General features: G+C 33.8%; 1 protein-coding gene and 1 long non-coding RNA gene across 7 annotated transcripts; one reads left to right on the top strand and one right to left on the bottom strand.

Annotated features, from left to right (window-relative positions):
• Nucleotides 1–999: 999 nt before the first annotated feature.
• On the bottom strand, nt 1,000–1,545 carry LOC108374587 (uncharacterized). Its single transcript, XR_001849064.1, has 3 exons — nt 1,460–1,545; nt 1,182–1,373; nt 1,000–1,107 (listed from the first exon to the last, which is right to left on the bottom strand). It is a non-coding gene; the product is annotated as an uncharacterized LOC108374587 (long non-coding RNA).
• Nucleotides 1,546–12,712: 11,167 nt separating this feature from the next.
• Nucleotides 12,713–18,101, top strand: LOC108374588 (actin, cytoplasmic A3a). 6 transcript variants are annotated; one of them, XM_017630566.1, is made up of 2 exons: nt 12,713–12,885; nt 15,977–18,101. In XM_017630566.1, the coding sequence occupies exon 2, from the start codon at nt 15,985–15,987 to the stop codon at nt 17,113–17,115; it is 1,131 nt and encodes a 376-aa protein (XP_017486055.1). In that variant the 5' UTR covers nt 12,713–12,885; nt 15,977–15,984; the 3' UTR covers nt 17,116–18,101. The 6 variants fall into 6 exon arrangements, with proteins under 6 accessions (XP_017486055.1, XP_017486057.1, XP_017486054.1 ...); XM_017630568.1 differs by having other exon boundaries at nt 12,728–12,885; nt 15,980–18,101; XM_017630565.1 differs by lacking the exon at nt 12,713–12,885 and adding an exon at nt 15,154–15,354 and having other exon boundaries at nt 15,980–18,101.
• The last annotated feature ends 605 nt before the right edge of the window (nt 18,102–18,706 follow it).

Here is an 18,706-nt window from a genome sequence, read left to right as displayed (position 1 = left end):
ACAATACCCAATTGTTGTTTAACCATTTTCTGATACTAAAGATTTTTTATTAATCCCCCATTGCATTTTCTGGGGGTTTGGCGGACCTACAAAATACAGTTACTATGAAAAACTGGTTAAATAAATAAATGCGTATTATTGGGAATCTCCTGACGAGAAACAGAGTTTTCCGATCGAATAATATTGATTTTCAATAATTCTATACCATTTCTACGAAAAGTGTTTTTTTCTCATATAAAATACATGGACAACTTTGAGCGCTTTAAGCGACCTCTAAATATTTTTTGAATTCAAGTTAAAAAATAGGGGTATATTTTTTCGGTATAGAACAATCCTAGCATAAAAATTCCGACTTTACTTTTTCACATGCATATTTAGATCACCCTAATTTACATACATATGTATGTACATACATACATTTACATAGCTATGCATTTCTATTTTCTCAGGTACTGGAAGATTCACATACATATTTAAACATACATACATATGTGCATATATAAATAAAGATGTAATTAATTATGTATGTACATTGTTTAGGTTATGAAAAAATATTGTATCAATATATTTAGAAATTTTAAAATAAGTAACCATTGAGTTAATTAAATTATTTTTAATACCGGTTTTCGTATTTTTAGTTTCGCTCAAGTTTTTCTTTTTCGGTTTATTGCTAATTGGTATTTGTTTCCATCCTTGCCAATTTTAATTGTAGCTTTGGAAATATAAAAATATGGCGAAATATTTAGTTGTTAAAAGCTTGCAACTAACTTGAGTCTTTTAGTTCCATATATATGTATGTATATCCAAAGCACTATCTTCTGTAGACAACACTGTTTTTTAAAGAATATTATATTTGAGGATAAATAAATAATGCTTCGGTTGATACTAATTTGCAATTAGTTTTGTCAACTCGTTGGCGTAATGAATCAGGTAAATAACAGTTTATTATTTTTTAAAAAATCTGGGGTTGGTTCAAATAAAAATTTAGTCAAATATTTCTGTGCTTACTGAAGTGTTTATTTTCTTACTGTAATTAAGATAAATATTTAAAACAAAAAATACAAGGAGATATTAATGCAAATTATGCAAGACATTGCATCCTGTTTCCTGAAAAGAAACAATAAAACAAAATTTATGTGTAATTACCAGCTGTTCATGAAAATGAATGACATCTTGTATACCGCTTGCCATTCCTTGAGATGATCAGTCGGCAACAAACATGGTCCCAAACACGTTTACATAGTAAATGGAGGGTCGTATGGCAAATCCATTGATGAACTAATCGCGCAGAATCGTGGGAAACTATGGTAAATATCTGGTGGTAGTGCCGGTTTACGCATTTGCTTCCTTCTCGTTGGATACATACTTTTAGGCTACAAATATGTACATATGTAACATGAATTCTATATCCATTGAGAAACGCTCGATTGGCTTGAAAATCTAAAAATTGTAATTTTACCAATATTTCTCGCGCACTATAGGTATATGTATAATAACTCACGATGATAGCAAAGGTGAAACTGAATTAATCACAATTTTGCGCATAGCATTATCATCCCTAAATTAGTGCGTTGAACGTTTCACTTGTATGCTCATCTCCCTCTAGCTCATAAAATTTTTAAATGCCAAAAGAAGGCAGGTTGTCAGGCACGTGCCCCGAAGCATGATAAAAACATAGCAAGGTATAACCGTTCTCTCAATTTGTCGGCCATGATTTTTTTTTTGAAGTTTGCCAACATTTTAAAATCATATAAAAGTGAAAATAAAAAAATGAAATTGTTCGAAATTGTTGTTGCTTGAGATTGAAAATGAAAATGTGTGTGTGAGTTTGTGAGTAAATTTAAAAATTAAATTGTTTGGAAACGTCAAGAATTATAAAAGTGACTCTCAGCGGTTCTACCTTACTATATTTTTATCATGCCCCGAAGTGCTTATGTAGGGATGGCTCTCATGCATGAATATTTTCCGCTCTTAAAGAAACGCATTTGCCTTATATCCTGTTTTGTGTATGTACATATATATACTTACATACATACAGTATTGGCCAATACAATAGTACCCCGATTTCAAAATGATATTGCTTGCCACTCATGATTATTTATTTGTTTTTAAGAATTTCAATTAAAACAAAGTTCGTTTCTAACAAAGCCCATCTACTAAGCCCAAGTTTAAAACTTTGTAAAATACTAAAAAAAATTCAACAAATTTTCACCCAAATTTCAACCTTTTTTCTGAGAAGTGTTAGAATTTTTTGATCACACCACGGTTCGCCGGAACGATGTTATTTTGAAATTGTCGAGTACTTCCGATTATCTTTTTCTAAATGGTAGTTTGAGATGCTGAAAACTCAGAGAAATTGTATTTTAAATCGTAAACACATGCCCTACCCTTCAAAACATCAAAAAACTAGTAAAGCTCGAAAAAATAAGCTTTTACCCAGGCATAACAAGGTAGAAGTGATTTCGACATTTCTCTCTTTTGAACCGCGATTGAAATGTCAACTCTTAACCCTATGCTATTCAAAATTTTAATTTTTTAATTTAAATTTTCAATTGTGAACTGTGCGACTAATTTTAAATACATAATAAAACTAAAAGGAATAACGGGCGGTGTGTTGTGTTTGGCAAAAGCTAGGACAACAAACTTGTGTGCTATTTTAAACCTCCTAATTGTCAAGTGAAGCGACAACGATGGGCAAATTGCTGCGATGTTTCATTAGGAGACTTTACGTGTACGCGAAAACCATTTTAGTGCCAGTGATTATTTGTTGCCCATCGCAGCCGAGTATTCCTAAGCGCACGCGTTTGTTCCCAGGTGCAGGATTTATCATATCGAATATGAACAGAAAATCTCCCACTCATATATCTACATGGATAGACCAAATTTCAAATGGTGGTCTAATAAACCTAAACCAGAATTCCTTGCTGACATAAAGAAACTGGAAGTAATTTTTAATAAATTTAATGGAAAGGAAATTTCGAATTGCAAAAATTTAATAGCTAAATTATTGAAGTGAAGTTCTGATGTAAATTTAGAAGAATCAAACTTTTTTTTTAATGTCTAATGTACTTCAAAATTCAGTATTTGAATCATGATAAAAATATAGTAAGGTAGAACCGCTGAGAGTCACTTTTAAAATTCTTGACGTTTCCAAACAATTTAATTTTTAAATTTACTCACAAACTCACACACACATTTTCATTTTTAATCTCAAGCAACAACAATTTCGAACAATTTCAATTTTTTATTTTCACTTTTATATGATTTTAAAATGTTGGCAAACTTCAAAAAAAAATCATGGCCGACAAATTGAGAGAACGGTTCTACATTGCTATGTTTTTATCATGATTTGAATAAAAAAAATAAATGCTCAAAAACAAGAAAATTGCCAAAACGATTTTATAAATGAGTGTGTTTCATTTAGTGTGTAATTTTGTGTAAGTATGCAGTTCCATATTTACATTAAAACGAAAATGCAATAACTCAAATGAAGCTGATTCTAATGAGAATTTAAATATTTACAAAAACTTTCAATTCAAAGATACTGAGTGTTATCAAACATGGTAAATGCATAAAAAAGGGTTAACTTCTTTGTTTAAATTTTTTGACATTATAGTCGACTGAAATGTCACTTCTACCTTGTTGAATATGCCTTGACTGGCTAACCAGAATGTAGTACCACAGCCACAAGCTATTTCACTAGTTACATCAGCAATAATACACCACAACCACAGTTACATATTGTGGGCAGATAAGACCATTTAGAATATTTTAACTTTTGACAGCTCTTGCTACATACCACAGCCTCACCAATTTTTTACTTATATGCAATTGCAGCCACCTTATATGAGGTTTGTTCCACACGCTTTCCGGGCCGTTTCGGTAATTAGAGCGTAAAAATAAGTTATTCTCTCATAAGTGTCAAAAATGTGTCAACCCGTTCTAAAAGTGCCCAGAGCGCGAGGAACGCAAAAAAAACACTTTTCGTGACCGGAATCACTAAATAAGTTCTAAAAAATAGTTGCGTTTGTTTACTCATTTCCAGTAAAATCCTGTAAAAGGTTTTACGAAATTTCCTGTTTTGGCGTTTTCGTACGCAAAAACTTGCAAAGTAGGGGAAATTGAGAGAGCGAAAAATGACAGTTGAAGTTGCAAGTTTTTACTGGATTTTACTGGATAAATTTTTACTTGTAAGAGTTTGCCAGTACGAAAAACAGCTGATCGCATATTGCTGGATGAAATTTAAACTAATGAGGAAACTGTTTGTGGGTTTTTATTGTTGCATTTCACAAAATAAACCTACTTAAATATAAAATATATTGTTTTATTAGGAATTTGCTGCGAATAAACCACCAATTTATCAGCTGATCATCATGAAACTTACAAATTATTACTGGAATAGCGTTCGCGTACTTTTTTGCAAATTTTTTCTACGAGAGCGGATTCTTAGAAAAAAAGTTACTGCAGAGTTGCTGGCAAGTTACTGGATAATTTGTAAACAAACACAACTTATGATTTTATGTGTATTTATTTTACATAGCTAATAAAATTAGCAAATACCTACGTTTCAGGACCTTTAGTGCTATTTTCCATTTTTGTATTTTACAAATTTGATATCGGATGTAAACAAACAACAGCTGTCATTTCAAATTGACTTCTTGCGCTTTTCTGGCCGGTAAAAAATTCCGGGATGTTTCGGGGCAAGAAGAAGAAGACATTTACGATCCAGTTTTCTAGCGTGAGGAACGCTTTCTGGGCTGTTTTGGGCACCCGCGGGCTCGTGTGGAACAAACCTAGTGTATATCTCAGTAATCGGGTTCTTCCGGTGATTTCCGTTCGGAGAAGAAACAATGCAATGAACGCACATTCATAGCTTTTGATACGATCGGAAGTTCTATAAACATAACGCAGTTGAAAAGTGATGAATTTATAATGCATTTTATATCTACATGTTAAAGAGTGCATTGAATTAATGAGGATGTGGTGCCAAGTTTTGAGTAACAATTAGTCACTTATAAATACATACATACATCTTGCATTTTCAATGATTTGTGAGCATTGAAATTAAGTTTACACACTTTGTATGTACATATGTATTTACGTACATATGTAGATTTGCCTCAAACTCGGCAAATGCTCAGAGAATAAAGACAAGAAAAAAATTAGTATGCAAATGACAATGACATTAAGGACGGACGTTTGCACAGAAACGTAAGCTTCATACACATATGTACGTATGTATGTTTGATATAGTATATCCAATCTTACAGCTATAGAAATGATATTGTTTTCAACATATTTTATTTACAATATATATAGGTAACTCAATCAATGTATAACAGAAACCACATAAATAAAAGTTGCAAAGTTTGTACAAATTTTACAATTATTAATCAAACTTCAAAAAAATGGCCATCGAAATTTCAAACTTTTTAATCAGAATTTTGATAAAGTTTTCGAGTTTGCAGTTTTGTAGCCAATTCAATTTTAGTCCAATAAATTGCAAGTTTCAAGTAGCTAAAAATTACCGTTGATTTTTGAAGATTTTATTGTCGAGCATGTTGCACATTTTCTTCCAAAATAAATTTTGTTCATATGTACGTTGCATGGAAGCCAAAAAAAAACATTTTTTTTAATTAATTTTTGTAATTTTTAGCTATTTGGAACTTGGGCTTGCACTTTGGGCTACAAACCTGCATAGCCGAAATTTTTCTATAAATTCTGATTAAAAAGTTTGAAATTTTAATGACAATTTTTTGAAGTTTAATTAATTTATGTGAAATTCGTGCTATCTTCAACATCTTCTTTTCGATGCAAAAATGCATCGAGATGCTCTAGGCCATCGGTTCTCAACCGGAAAGAGGAAACATAAAAATAAGAACATATTCATTCAATCCTGACATTGAGGTGTGAGTTCAATTAAAACAGTCCCGAAAATCTCATTAATATTAGGGGTCGTCCATTAAACGCGTTAAAGCCTCGTATACCTCGTAAAGCTCCTAAATTTACGAGCCTCGTAAAAGAAACTTTCAAAATTTGTATGGAGATCTATTTACAAGCCCCACGTAAAATTACGAGGCAAATTTGATGCGCAAACGGCCTCGTAAACTTCAGTGTTGCCGAGGGGCCACAATTTTTATACAAAAATGTATGATAAAATAATCAAAATAAATGAAAAAAATAAATAAGCGAAAAAATTAATAAATGTCATCCACTAAAAATATTGACTTAATCCCCTAATTGTATATATCCGTAGCGTTCTCGGAAACTAACGATTTTGACGAAATTTTTTACACAGATAATACTTTGAATTTTAAGGTTATCTGAATAGGCACTATCTCCGAGGAGACTCGTATAAGGTTGCCACCTATTCGAAATCAGTTACAAATTAATTAAAACATCATAATATGGGTATCTTTTAAATGGAAGCCACTTAAAGATCCCTATTTCAAAAATTCTTGCAATAGGGTACCCACCTATTTTGAATCGCATATTTAGAAAATACATTTTGTTTAGAAAAATAGGTGAAATATTACTATTCATGGGTACCGAGAGAAGGTTCTTAAACAATGCGTTCCATATATACCAAATGTTATTCCTTAGGATAATAGTGTAAGATTGCCACTAATTTTCGATTCTTTCGATATCAAATGAAAGGTATTGTTGAGAATTTTGGTCGGAAAATATTTTCCATCAGGGTTGCCACGTTTCTATGTAATACAAAATATTATTTTATTAATTTCAATCAGCATTTTTTTATGCATACACAGTACATATAGGCTCAAGATATGTACCATTCATTCCAGCGTATTTCGGAATAGGGTTGCCACCTAAATTTTGATGTAAGAAATTTACTTAATAGATAACGAAATCCAATTTTTTTTTTTTATTCCAAAATATTTTTTTTAAGGCAATCCAAATCTTGAAAACTTTAAAAAGTACATGTATGCATTCCGGGCAAAGTTCGGTCAACCTGGTACTTCTTACTTAAAACAGCAATTTTACATATTGATAGCTTGTGATAACAATATTCGCAACTGTAACAACGTGATTATAAATTTTGTTTATTTATAGTGAAACTACGTTTTTAGTTTTTCTCTCTGACGTCAGAATTTTCCTTAGAAGGACTTTGAAGTTTTAAAGATATGGTAAATTCAAAAAAATATTTAATATTACCTTACATTATTTTTAATTCTACAGAATTTTCTCTTTCACTTCATTTTCTATTTCTTTCGTTTTTAACCGACTTCCAAAAAAGGAGGAGGTCATCAGTTCGTCGGAATATATTTTTTTTTTATGTTCACATACCATAACTTTGGACCACGTCAACCGATTTCGATAATTCGGAAAGGTAGTGTCTCAGAGGTGATCCCATACTAATCTGGTTTAGATCCTAACATTGGATCATGATATATACATATATATATATACATATACATATATATATATACATATACATATATATATATACATATACATATATATATATACTAGAGGTATACGCCGCCGAGCCACGCCGCCGCCGCCGCCGTTTTTTGTCATTCCTCACGCGCCGCCGCCGAGTTACGAAAATATCGGCGCGGCGGCGGCGGCGGCGGCGTTCGGCGCCTAAGGAATTTTGTACAAAATTTTCATGATGTATGTACATTGAATACATCGTTTGAAGGAACTAAATATTACTTGTATAAAAACACAATTTTACGAAATGAAAATTACATTTTTAAATTAGTTTTTTTTTGCATAATTTGGGCCACTGGACAAGAGTATGATCCCCTTTATTTTTTCCAAAAATAGCATAACTTAGAAAAAACATAGGTAACATATTTTTTGACGACAGCGTTTATTACAGTTAAATTAGGGTCAAATACTGGTAATCTAACAATTTTTTTCCGCAGTAGACAATTCTTTTCTATACTACAAAAATACTACTTTTTTATACACCTACTACAACAACAAGAAACTTATAACACATCAAAAACTTTAGCTCCAATATCTCAGAAAGCAGTTTTAATAGAAGCGGCCTCTTTGCATCTAACTCCTCAATTATTGAAGATAAATCAAAGACAAGTTGATTTTTCTATGTATTTTTTTAATATTTTAAACAAACACTTTTTTGCTAATATTTACATTCGTAAGTTATTTTATTCTGGGGTCCCACATACGTATACAAGTACTAGGTGGCTGTGTGAAAATTACGTTAGCATTCCTTAGTGGTGGTCAAACCCCAGGAAGGTTTTGCTCCCTCGCATCGCTATGTTTTCTACACAGGGTTAAAGTTCCCTCTTTATGGTAAACATTAGTATTATTTTTCATTACATTCGGTTCTCCTTAGAAAAATTTGGCGCTTCATATTTTAGTGGAAGTTTTAACCATCTATAAGCCATTTTTTTCAACAGTGGGTCAAAAAGTCCCATTCTGGTTCGAGTTGATAAGACTATTGCAAAAATTTATTGAGAGCGACATAAATTACCCCAATAACTAAACTTTAAAAAATTTTTTTTTCTTTAAATTTAAATAGTACATACGGATCTGTAGAGAATATAGAGATCCGTGTGTGTATGTATGTATATACCTCAGACCTTCTTCTGTTCGCCCATCAATCAGCGCCAGACACTCAACATTTTAATTCAAGTAGGAAGTAAAAATATTTAAATTTAAAACTAATTCAATAATGAAATAAATAGAATTATAATAATAGAATAATTGGCATGGCGAATGCCTAACGCTGACGAGTTGAAATGATAAGATTAGTAGCCTCATGGCTCTTTGAAATCTACCTTATGAGAAGTAGCGCCGGCGTTTCCAGACGCGCCGGCGTCGCCGCCGCCGCCGAATATTTTTGACGTTGACCACGCCGCCGCCGCAAAGCCTGTCGGCGTAAACCTCTAATATATACATATACATATTTTTTTAAGTCGGCTTTTTTTTTGCTGTGTGCGACCACTAAAGTTTCTCCTATCGCGACCAAATTTTATATTGAAAGCACTAAGGCTAAAAGAAAACTTTTTCTGCCGCCAGTTTGAAATTCATTTTTAAGGGCAAGTAATTATATATTTGATGATTAATTGTATATACATACATATGTATATGTGTGTTTATAGATATTCAAAGAAAGGCAAATTCGTTAAGTCCAAAATAGGCACCGAAAGTCCGACAAAAAAGAAAATAACACGAAATCTTTTAGTAAAGAGCGAATCCTTCTTATTTGTCTGGATTTTTGCTTTGCTTAAAACACGCAAAATGTTGTATTCAAAGAATTGCGGAATACTTGAAGGAAATGGCTATTAGAAGTTTTTCTCCTCTCCTGTTCAATTAAAAAAAAAATGGACTTAGCAGCTTTGCACTCTCAGCTAGCGATATGCATTTGCAACACAGTCCAGCTCACGAATACTATATACATATGTACATATGTATCCATATATATTCATAAAGCATAAATATAATACGTATGTATGTATGTATGTAGATGAAATTGTATGATTCACTTGACCCTAGGCCACCCTAATGTACATACATATGTACATGTGTGCATGTATACAAATGTATGTCCATACATATAAACAATGTTCTAAGAAAACAGCAGAAGAAATTAGTCAGCTGATACAACGATAAACCATTGCACCAGACTTTCGAAGCAGGCAACGCCTTGGTACCTATGGTACCTACTTGCAGTATGCTTGAAATCTCAGGCAATCCTATATGTGCATAAGTATGTATGTATAAACATACAGAAACAAATGTTGTATGTTTTCATATGAGGAGTCAAGTTAAATGGTAAATTGACTTATGTACTTAAATACATACATATGTATGTAAGTGGGGATGTCTCTAAAGAGGGTTTATCACTTTAACGAAATGTGCAAGGGTATTTAAAAGCTAGCGACGCTCATATAAATATACATACATATATACACATATGTATTTACATATACGTATACTACTAAAGGGGTAATGCAAACAAACAAATGTTCATGAATCCCTTACTTACATATATTTTAGACATTAAAAAACAAAAATATTTACTTCCATATCTGTCCGTGAGTCATAATGAAATTCAAGCCTAACTTGTATACATATGTACATACGTACATGTATTATGTAAATATGTATGTACATTCTACAAGAAAGCAAGTACATACATATGTATACTCGTACAGAAGCCGAGCTGTCACTTGTTCAATACAACAGTAGCGAATGCCCCATGGAAAGGTGATCTTTTCTACTTAACAGAAGCATGCATACATAAATAAATAAAACCAAAAACTACTACATACCTGAAATAGTATAGTGCTAAAAACATCTTTTCTGTCTGTCTACAATTATCATAAAAAATAAAAACGTTCACTTTGTAACCGAAAATTCGACTTTAAAATCTAATACGAAATAAACGAAAAAGTTGAAGCCGACATTTCGTATTCACTTTCCGGCTTTCCCCTCTCAAAACGATATTTCTCACAAAAAGTATTTGACTCTCTTTGGAATTTCAACCATATTTATTCTCCTCTTTTGCAGGAAAAAGTAGCGAGCAGGTGAGCATTTGCGAAACAAAATGATACACTGAAATGAGTATAGCTTAGTGCAAGTCAGTGTTGCATCTCAGCTGAAACTTAATAAATTCTTATGAAAGGAACAAAACATAGCTTAGAGGGCAATATTTTTATAGCGATGCACCATTAAAAGTGTACACAAAGCCACACATATCATTAATAAATCAATTAAAACAGCAGGACTTTGATTTTATAGCATGAATATTTACAAATACCTAGTCTGTTCCAGTCCTCTGGGATTTAGTCAGAAATAGATTTAGTCCGGAAGATAGTACTAAAGATATTAAGGCGGATTCTGAACAGAAACTCCATGGGAGTTTTCTCTTTTTTCCCTTTCCTCTTATCGTGAATAAAAATTAACTGAGAATTTTTTATTTTAAATGGCGGAGTTGAGCTGTCAAAAAAGTGTCAGACAGCTCTTTTGAAGTTCAAATTTCATCCTCCCAAATTTGCGGAGAAAATGCTACTCCCTGGGAGCTAATTATTGGAGGACTTTTTTCTCGGGAGAAACAAATTGCCGGAGAACAAACTTTCCGGCAGTACTCAGAATTGGACTAATTATAAATGAGTGTACGGGAACGACTTCTGCTATTTCTGACTAAACCATGGAGGTGGGGAACAGGATAATTTTACTCGCCCACTTTATTACTATAGTGTAATTGGGGATAAAAAAATGGTGTGCCCAGCAATGTTTAACGAAAAAGGGAGTGTTTTTTACCAGATTTATTATGTGAATATCGTCAGCATCAATGCGAAAGGCTCTAATTGAAATTTCAAAATTTTACACGAGGAACAACTTTTTTAAGTTTAAATAGAAATAGTATGTAGATATATTTGGAGCATAGAAATTATTTTTCAAGTTATGGCTATGAATTTCGGTATTTGAGAAAAACTAACAGAATTCGCAAAAAAAACCAAGCCATCATTCATAACATAAGAGATAGGCAACAAAAATTGGTTTATTACCTTTCATTTCTTTTATGTCATTTTAGAAACATGTTATCAAAAATTCTCAAACTGATGAGTTTCTCCAAAAGCCCCCAAACGCGCTTTTAAGCTCTAATTTTTTTTAATTAATAAAAAATTAGAAGGAATGAAACTGTTCCAATTAATTATTGCTCAAATGTCGCCTGTAGCAATAATAACGAGATGAGAAAATGACTTATTCAGTTAATAAAAAATGGCGAGTTGCCTTCGGCAGACGTTTTAGACAATTGGTAATGAGAAATCGATACGATGGCGATATTACCGGAAATAAATTTGTTGTTGAGGGCGACATGGTTTCTTATTGCCGGCAACAAAAATACATACATACATACATATGTATAGTTCTTAAACATCCAGTTTTTAATTTAAATCAAATGAATGTACTCTGCATAGGAGGTCTCGATTTTTTTCTTATGCTGAAAACTGCTCGATAACGATAACGGCTTCGTCTGCTTCGGGAGACTCTGACCATAATAGCCCAACTTCGCTTTGGCTACTGCAGCAGGTTAAACTGGTACCTGATCAGATTAAATGCAGATGTGCCCAACGAGTGCCTGGCATGCGAAGAGATACCCCACGGCCTCGAGACATCTCTTCGTATGAACACTAAACCCAACTTCACTAACGCCTCTGTCCCTATGCACGGATCCTAAAGAAACTGCACGCTTCTTGGGTCTCCCGTTAGTTGAGCTTGACGACAACGATTGAGGGAAAAGGATTGAGGGACTAGCATATGTATGTATTTTGCCTTATGACCATAAACAAATACAAAAATTGATAAAACGAAGTAGCTAATATATGTACCTATATGTACATATATACATATATAAAATTTATATATAAAATATAGGCCAGTTACGATTATTTATCAGTTAATAGGAACATTTTTTGAATACGTGGTTACAAAGAAACAACACTGTTATCTTTCCGTTTCCGAGCGCGGAGAGAGCAAGACAATCGATGACAGAGAGCGCACTTGAAAAACCACACACTTCATCTCTTTCTAAAAGCTAATGCTATACTTTTCACACAGATACTTTTCCAAGCCTGGTATATGACGAATTCGGCAGCTTATTTTTCGAATGAGCAAGTTTAGCGAGAAATTCTCCAGTATCTACGACCGGCGGTTCCACATCCATATATGGTCAAAGTTAGAGTCGTTACTGATAAGGAGCCACTGGCATAGCTGGGGCCTTTATAAGAGCGTGTTAACGTGTTTTGCTATCATTACATTTTGCGTTCTTGTGGTGTGTGCGATACAGAAAGGCACAGCAGCAACAAAATACAAAGTCCCATAAGACTTGAAAAATAATATTAATTAATTTTAGTAAACTTTAAATTTAAACAAAAAGTAAGTATATAATACTCAACATAAAAGTTTGATTACTTCAATTCGTGAAAATATGAATTAAAAGTGCATGGGTACAACCAAAGAAAACAGTTAAATAAAAAAAAATGTGAAAATAAAGACTGATTTTGAAAATGAAGGTGCAATTTGTTATTTACATATGAAACTGGCTTTAAATTGCTTTCGAGAAGAATACCTATTTATGCATAAATTTGGATTACAATGCGAATATCAAAACAACCGAAAAAGTGCATTTAAATGATGGGTTGATGGGCACAATTTCTTAGTATTTATAAAGCAAAAAAAATAGCAAAAAGAAAGTGAAGTTAAAGAACTGACAATGAAAAAAATCATATTGTCATGTGCAAAAAATTACACACAAATACATATATTTTTGAAATTTGCAATAATGCATAATAAAAGTTGGGACCTTGAGCTCATTTAAGTGTGAAATTTATAAGATAGTGTCATACCTAGTCACATTTCTGCTAAATATACTACTTATATGTATGTACATAAGTGCAAGATAACACCTATACACTCATGTATGTAGATATGTATGTACAAATTAAGCAAATTATATCGCACATGCTTCATTTATGTACATACATACATACGTACATACATAGCTGGGCGTGGCAACTTACCTGTATGAAAGTTTAGGAACGGAATTGTCCTATATCTTCAATTTTGGCCTGTATGCTGCATTCGATGATATTCATATGTATGGAGCTGTTGGAATGAGTCAGGCCGGAGTCAATAGAATTGGTAGACATTGACCTCGCCAACGCCCTTGTCGCCTTAGCATTTCCGATTGCTTCTTATACGATGTATAAATAAAAACTGTGATACATATCGGCATTTGTATGCTTTACAATACTTTACACGCAAAATATACGTATTCACTTTCATTTCGTAATTATTCAATGATTTTCTCCAAATATTTCTAGGCACTCAATAAACAAATTTCTTTTCTTGTCTATTTTCGCAAAATAAGATTTCACAAAGAAAGTTCATTTGTCGAACTGCTAGCATTTTGCGGTTTTACCTGCTTTTTTTGCACTACAGTGGTGCTAATGTGCAATCGGCGGAAACACGTCATGCGGCAAGCCGGCTTGCTCCATATTCACAATCACACGCACACTTTTGTGAAACTAAATCGTCGAATACGAGTTTTCGCCCATCTTAACTGGATACTTCATGTAAAAAAAATTTTATACTTTTATGTATCACATGAATGGTCGCCTAACATTTTAGAATTGCGCGCTCACTGAAAAAATCTATTAAACTTTGACGATAGAAACTGGTTTTTAAACTTCTTCCTCATATATGGATAAAGCCTTGCCGCGCCCTAAAAGCGTTAATGGAATTAAGCCCCCACATATTTAGATTTTCAAAGCTACTTGCATATTTAAGTACATATGCATGTACATGCTAACTACATATATACATACATATATGCACTCATACAATACATATGTATGTGATTGTATAATGGCTGACGCTGCCTACATTTGAACTTGACTCATTTTTCCGCTTCCGCCCTTACTACTTCCTCTGCACACTTTTTAATTCAAGAATTCCCAGTTTAAGTACATACATACATACATATATATGCATGTACGTAAATAGTAGTGGACCGTTAATTCGTTTCTGTTGCCTTTTTAATCAAACAAAAAAAGTATGTTTACGTACATGTATGTACATATCTACATCGAATTGCATATACAAATTATAGCAGACAAATGCCGGTTTTGCTGAAGAAACTCTTTTTTTGGAATCATATGGGAATGTCCCCCCTTCCCCTTTCTTCAACAACTCATTCTCCTATTCTGTAGCTAGCTTACTCACTCACACTTATCAAACGTACACGCACTGAAAACGTGATAACTACAAAATAAAGTTACTTCTTTTCGACATGTCATCAGTAGGGGTAATTCGTGAAATCGCGATACGATTTTTCACTGCCGCACATCAAACATGACCATATATGGTCACAAAAATGGTATCGCGTATACTACACAACTGCGAGCATGTTTTTTTTTTGTGAGAGCGGCAAGTGGGGGTTAATCGAACTCGAGATTCACTGAGACCATTTGACAACTCAATATCCTATTGTTGCTGTCTTATTCACTCTTTTCCAATTATGGACAATTGAGCCAAAACGAAAGAGCCGCATAGACTTCAGCTTCGTGCGCGCTCTCTCGTTAAACGTTTTCGAAAAAGCGGGGTAGTATTTACTCGGTACTCGCTCGTTTATTCACTCGTTGAAATGTAGAAATTTTAACTGCCATTTTTTGCTTAACGGCGTCCCATTCGTTGTTGGACTGTCAAAGTGTTTAGTTGGATTTTTGCGTAAAATCTTCAAGACAAGGTATCCAATTTGTGCCAAGTCAGCAGCAGTGAAATTTATCTATAGCGTTTAGTGAGTGGATAAACGGGTTTAAATTTGATTTGATTGCAAGTTAGAAGGTGAGATATTTTGCACGTTTTAGTAATGAAGAGATTCGATCTTGAATATTGATCAGCCGGCTTTTGTTAATGTGCGCAATTTTGTTTTTGGTCATTCTTCCTGTGTAATCATGGTTTATGTATAAGAAATCGGGCGTTCACCTTCCGAATTGAATATCTTACTAATATGTAATCCATTTCGTTCAGTAATTAAAAAGCCATGTTTCTAAAATATATCTAGTTAGATTATAGTGCATTTCTAAATAAAGTGAAAGAATTTTTTATAATTTTTGTTTGTTATGGCTAGAGTGGTTTTTGTCTGTTGATTGTTAATAGATTGCTTAGTTCTATGTTTCAAAATTTGTAATTTCTGCTGAAATTGTAGTTTAAATTTCTTGTTCTCGTTTTTATACTCGTGTTTACTTGATATACGTTTTATAAACACATTAGATCATTCTAAATTGTTACAACAATACCACAAAAAATTCTCGTTAAAATTGGCAGTAAAAAGTCTAAGCTCCGCTGTAAATTGAATAAGGGAAAGGAGACTAATTGGCGCCACTCGAAGCGAAAAAGTCAATAATAAATAATGCCATTGTTTTACTTTCACTAATCGATATTTTCTCTTTTCTTCTGTTTTCAGCAGACAAAATGTGTGACGAAGAAGTTGCTGCCTTGGTTGTTGACAATGGTTCCGGTATGTGCAAGGCCGGTTTCGCTGGTGATGATGCACCCCGCGCTGTCTTCCCCTCAATTGTGGGTCGCCCACGTCATCAGGGTGTGATGGTTGGTATGGGCCAAAAGGACTCGTACGTCGGTGATGAAGCACAGAGCAAACGTGGTATCTTAACCCTAAAATACCCCATCGAGCACGGTATTGTGACCAATTGGGATGATATGGAGAAAATCTGGCATCACACCTTCTACAATGAACTGCGTGTCGCCCCCGAGGAGCACCCAGTTCTGCTGACTGAAGCCCCCTTGAACCCAAAGGCTAACCGTGAGAAGATGACACAGATCATGTTCGAAACCTTCAACACACCCGCCATGTATGTGGCCATCCAGGCTGTTCTGTCGCTGTACGCCTCTGGTCGTACCACTGGTATCGTGCTGGATTCCGGTGACGGTGTCTCCCACACTGTGCCCATCTATGAAGGTTATGCCCTGCCACACGCCATCCTTCGTTTGGACTTGGCTGGTCGCGATTTAACCGACTACCTTATGAAGATCTTGACTGAACGTGGTTACTCATTCACCACCACTGCCGAACGTGAAATTGTTCGTGATATTAAGGAGAAATTGTGCTACGTCGCACTCGACTTCGAACAAGAGATGGCCACAGCTGCATCCAGCTCATCATTGGAGAAATCCTATGAATTGCCTGATGGTCAAGTGATCACCATCGGTAATGAACGTTTCCGCTGCCCAGAAGCCCTCTTCCAGCCATCATTCTTGGGTATGGAAGCCTCTGGCATCCACGAAACCACATACAACTCGATCATGAAGTGCGATGTGGATATCCGTAAAGACTTGTATGCCAACACTGTGCTGTCTGGTGGTACCACTATGTATCCAGGTATTGCTGACCGTATGCAGAAGGAAATCACCGCTTTGGCCCCATCAACAATGAAGATCAAGATCATTGCGCCACCAGAACGCAAATACTCTGTATGGATCGGTGGTTCTATCCTTGCTTCTCTGTCTACCTTCCAACAGATGTGGATCTCGAAACAGGAATACGACGAATCCGGCCCATCAATTGTGCACAGGAAGTGCTTCTAAACTGGTTAATGGTATTCACAAAACTATAACCAAACAAAATTTTAGAACTTTAAAAGATTTTTTTTTTAAGTTTTCATTCAAATGTATTATTTTTTAATTATTTAAAATGTTACAAAAACTTGAGAGAAAAGAATAAGATTGGCAAACTCTTCTTGTCGTGCATTCGTCTATGTACGAGTGGGACATGAGGAGAATACTACAACCAAAAAGCTAAAAAATGTCGATTTTTTCTTTATTTGGAAACTTTCAAAATTCGCAAATTTAAAAAATAAAAAAGTAGTTCCGTATGGAGTTAAATTCATCTTCATTAACACGTATAAAGAAAATTTCACAAAATGTTTTCATTATATACATAGTATAATCACATGCACCATCAGCAAAAAAAAAAACATTTTGTGTTCTAATTCATAAAGACCAAGTTTGTGCTCGAGTGGGTGTTCAGGATTGATTTATCATCGTCCTTTGCATCTATATGGCAAAACTTTCCATTTTTGTACTTGCAAGAAATGTAATGTTAACTTCAATGTTTATTTTTTATTTATTTTTGTTTTTAATTACATGCGTATTGATTTTCTTACGCTAAAATGTTAATTAAACAAAAAAATTACTAAAGACTTGAACAACAAAAATATTAATAAAAAAAAAAAAAATTTTCTTAAACAAGTAAGACTTTGCCATCTGGCCCACTTTTCATTATTACGATGGTAAGGTACAATTGGAGGAACATTCATTGTCAAGAATCATTTCCATGGATTTATAAGAGAATTACACTTGCAAAGGCATACCATCATGTTATGATCAATGATCAATTTCAACTTTATAAAGGTTGGTGGTGGCAAGAGGCGTAGGTTGGGAAGTACTTATGGGGAAAGATGAATTGGCAAAGGGTGGATATAAAGTATTTAATTGCTACCACAAAATCAGGAAATGAAAATAATTGTAATAAATTTGTCATCAAGAAATAAAACCAAGATATAAATAAATGATGTCATTATTTTTTATTACGGGGCTAAAAGTAACCTGACCTATGGGATAGGTATAATGCCATAAAGAAGGGACATCCATCTGTTTAGAAGGTACGTATACTTTCCAGAGGGTACGCTTTTATATTCCACACGCCACCATTGATAGAAAAGTCCATTGAGAAATCTGAAATTGTATACTTAGGGGAAATAAAAACCTTATATGTATGTATGCACATATCGTTACCTTAATTCACGAAGGGTATCAAACAGAGGTAGGGGTTTTCACGATATAAAAAAGAAAGTGAAGTAGATTTTCGGCTTCTAATATTTTAAGTATTGATTTATATGTATTATCTCATAAGTAAATACTCTTTTTTCTAGCTTACAGAACAGCAAGAGGGCAATGCATTTTTAAATCAAATGAACTCACTAACTGATATCGAATTTGATTGTTTGGACAACTTCGGGGGCATTATTATATGTAAATAAAATGGACTTACACAGTACGGGTACAGAACGTGCAATGAAAAGACACAAAATTGTACACATTTAAATCTACTTTCCGAAGGGGGCTTATTTAAACCAAATTTAGATTTTTGAAATTGTATGGCCATTTACTTAGTACT

Source organism: Rhagoletis zephyria, unplaced genomic scaffold, assembly GCF_001687245.7.
Source record: "Rhagoletis zephyria isolate East Lansing unplaced genomic scaffold, Rhagoletis_zephyria_1.1 Rzeph_scaffold_07875, whole genome shotgun sequence".
Classification (NCBI taxonomy): domain Eukaryota; kingdom Metazoa; phylum Arthropoda; class Insecta; order Diptera; family Tephritidae; genus Rhagoletis; species Rhagoletis zephyria.
This window is presented reverse-complemented; position numbering and strand designations above follow the sequence as displayed.

What these genes read in the sequence shown, in the direction of transcription:
- LOC108374588 (XM_017630566.1), top strand. Translation starts at nt 15,985, where the DNA reads ATGTGTGACGAAGAAGTTGCTGCCTTGGTTGTTGACAATGGTTCCGGT.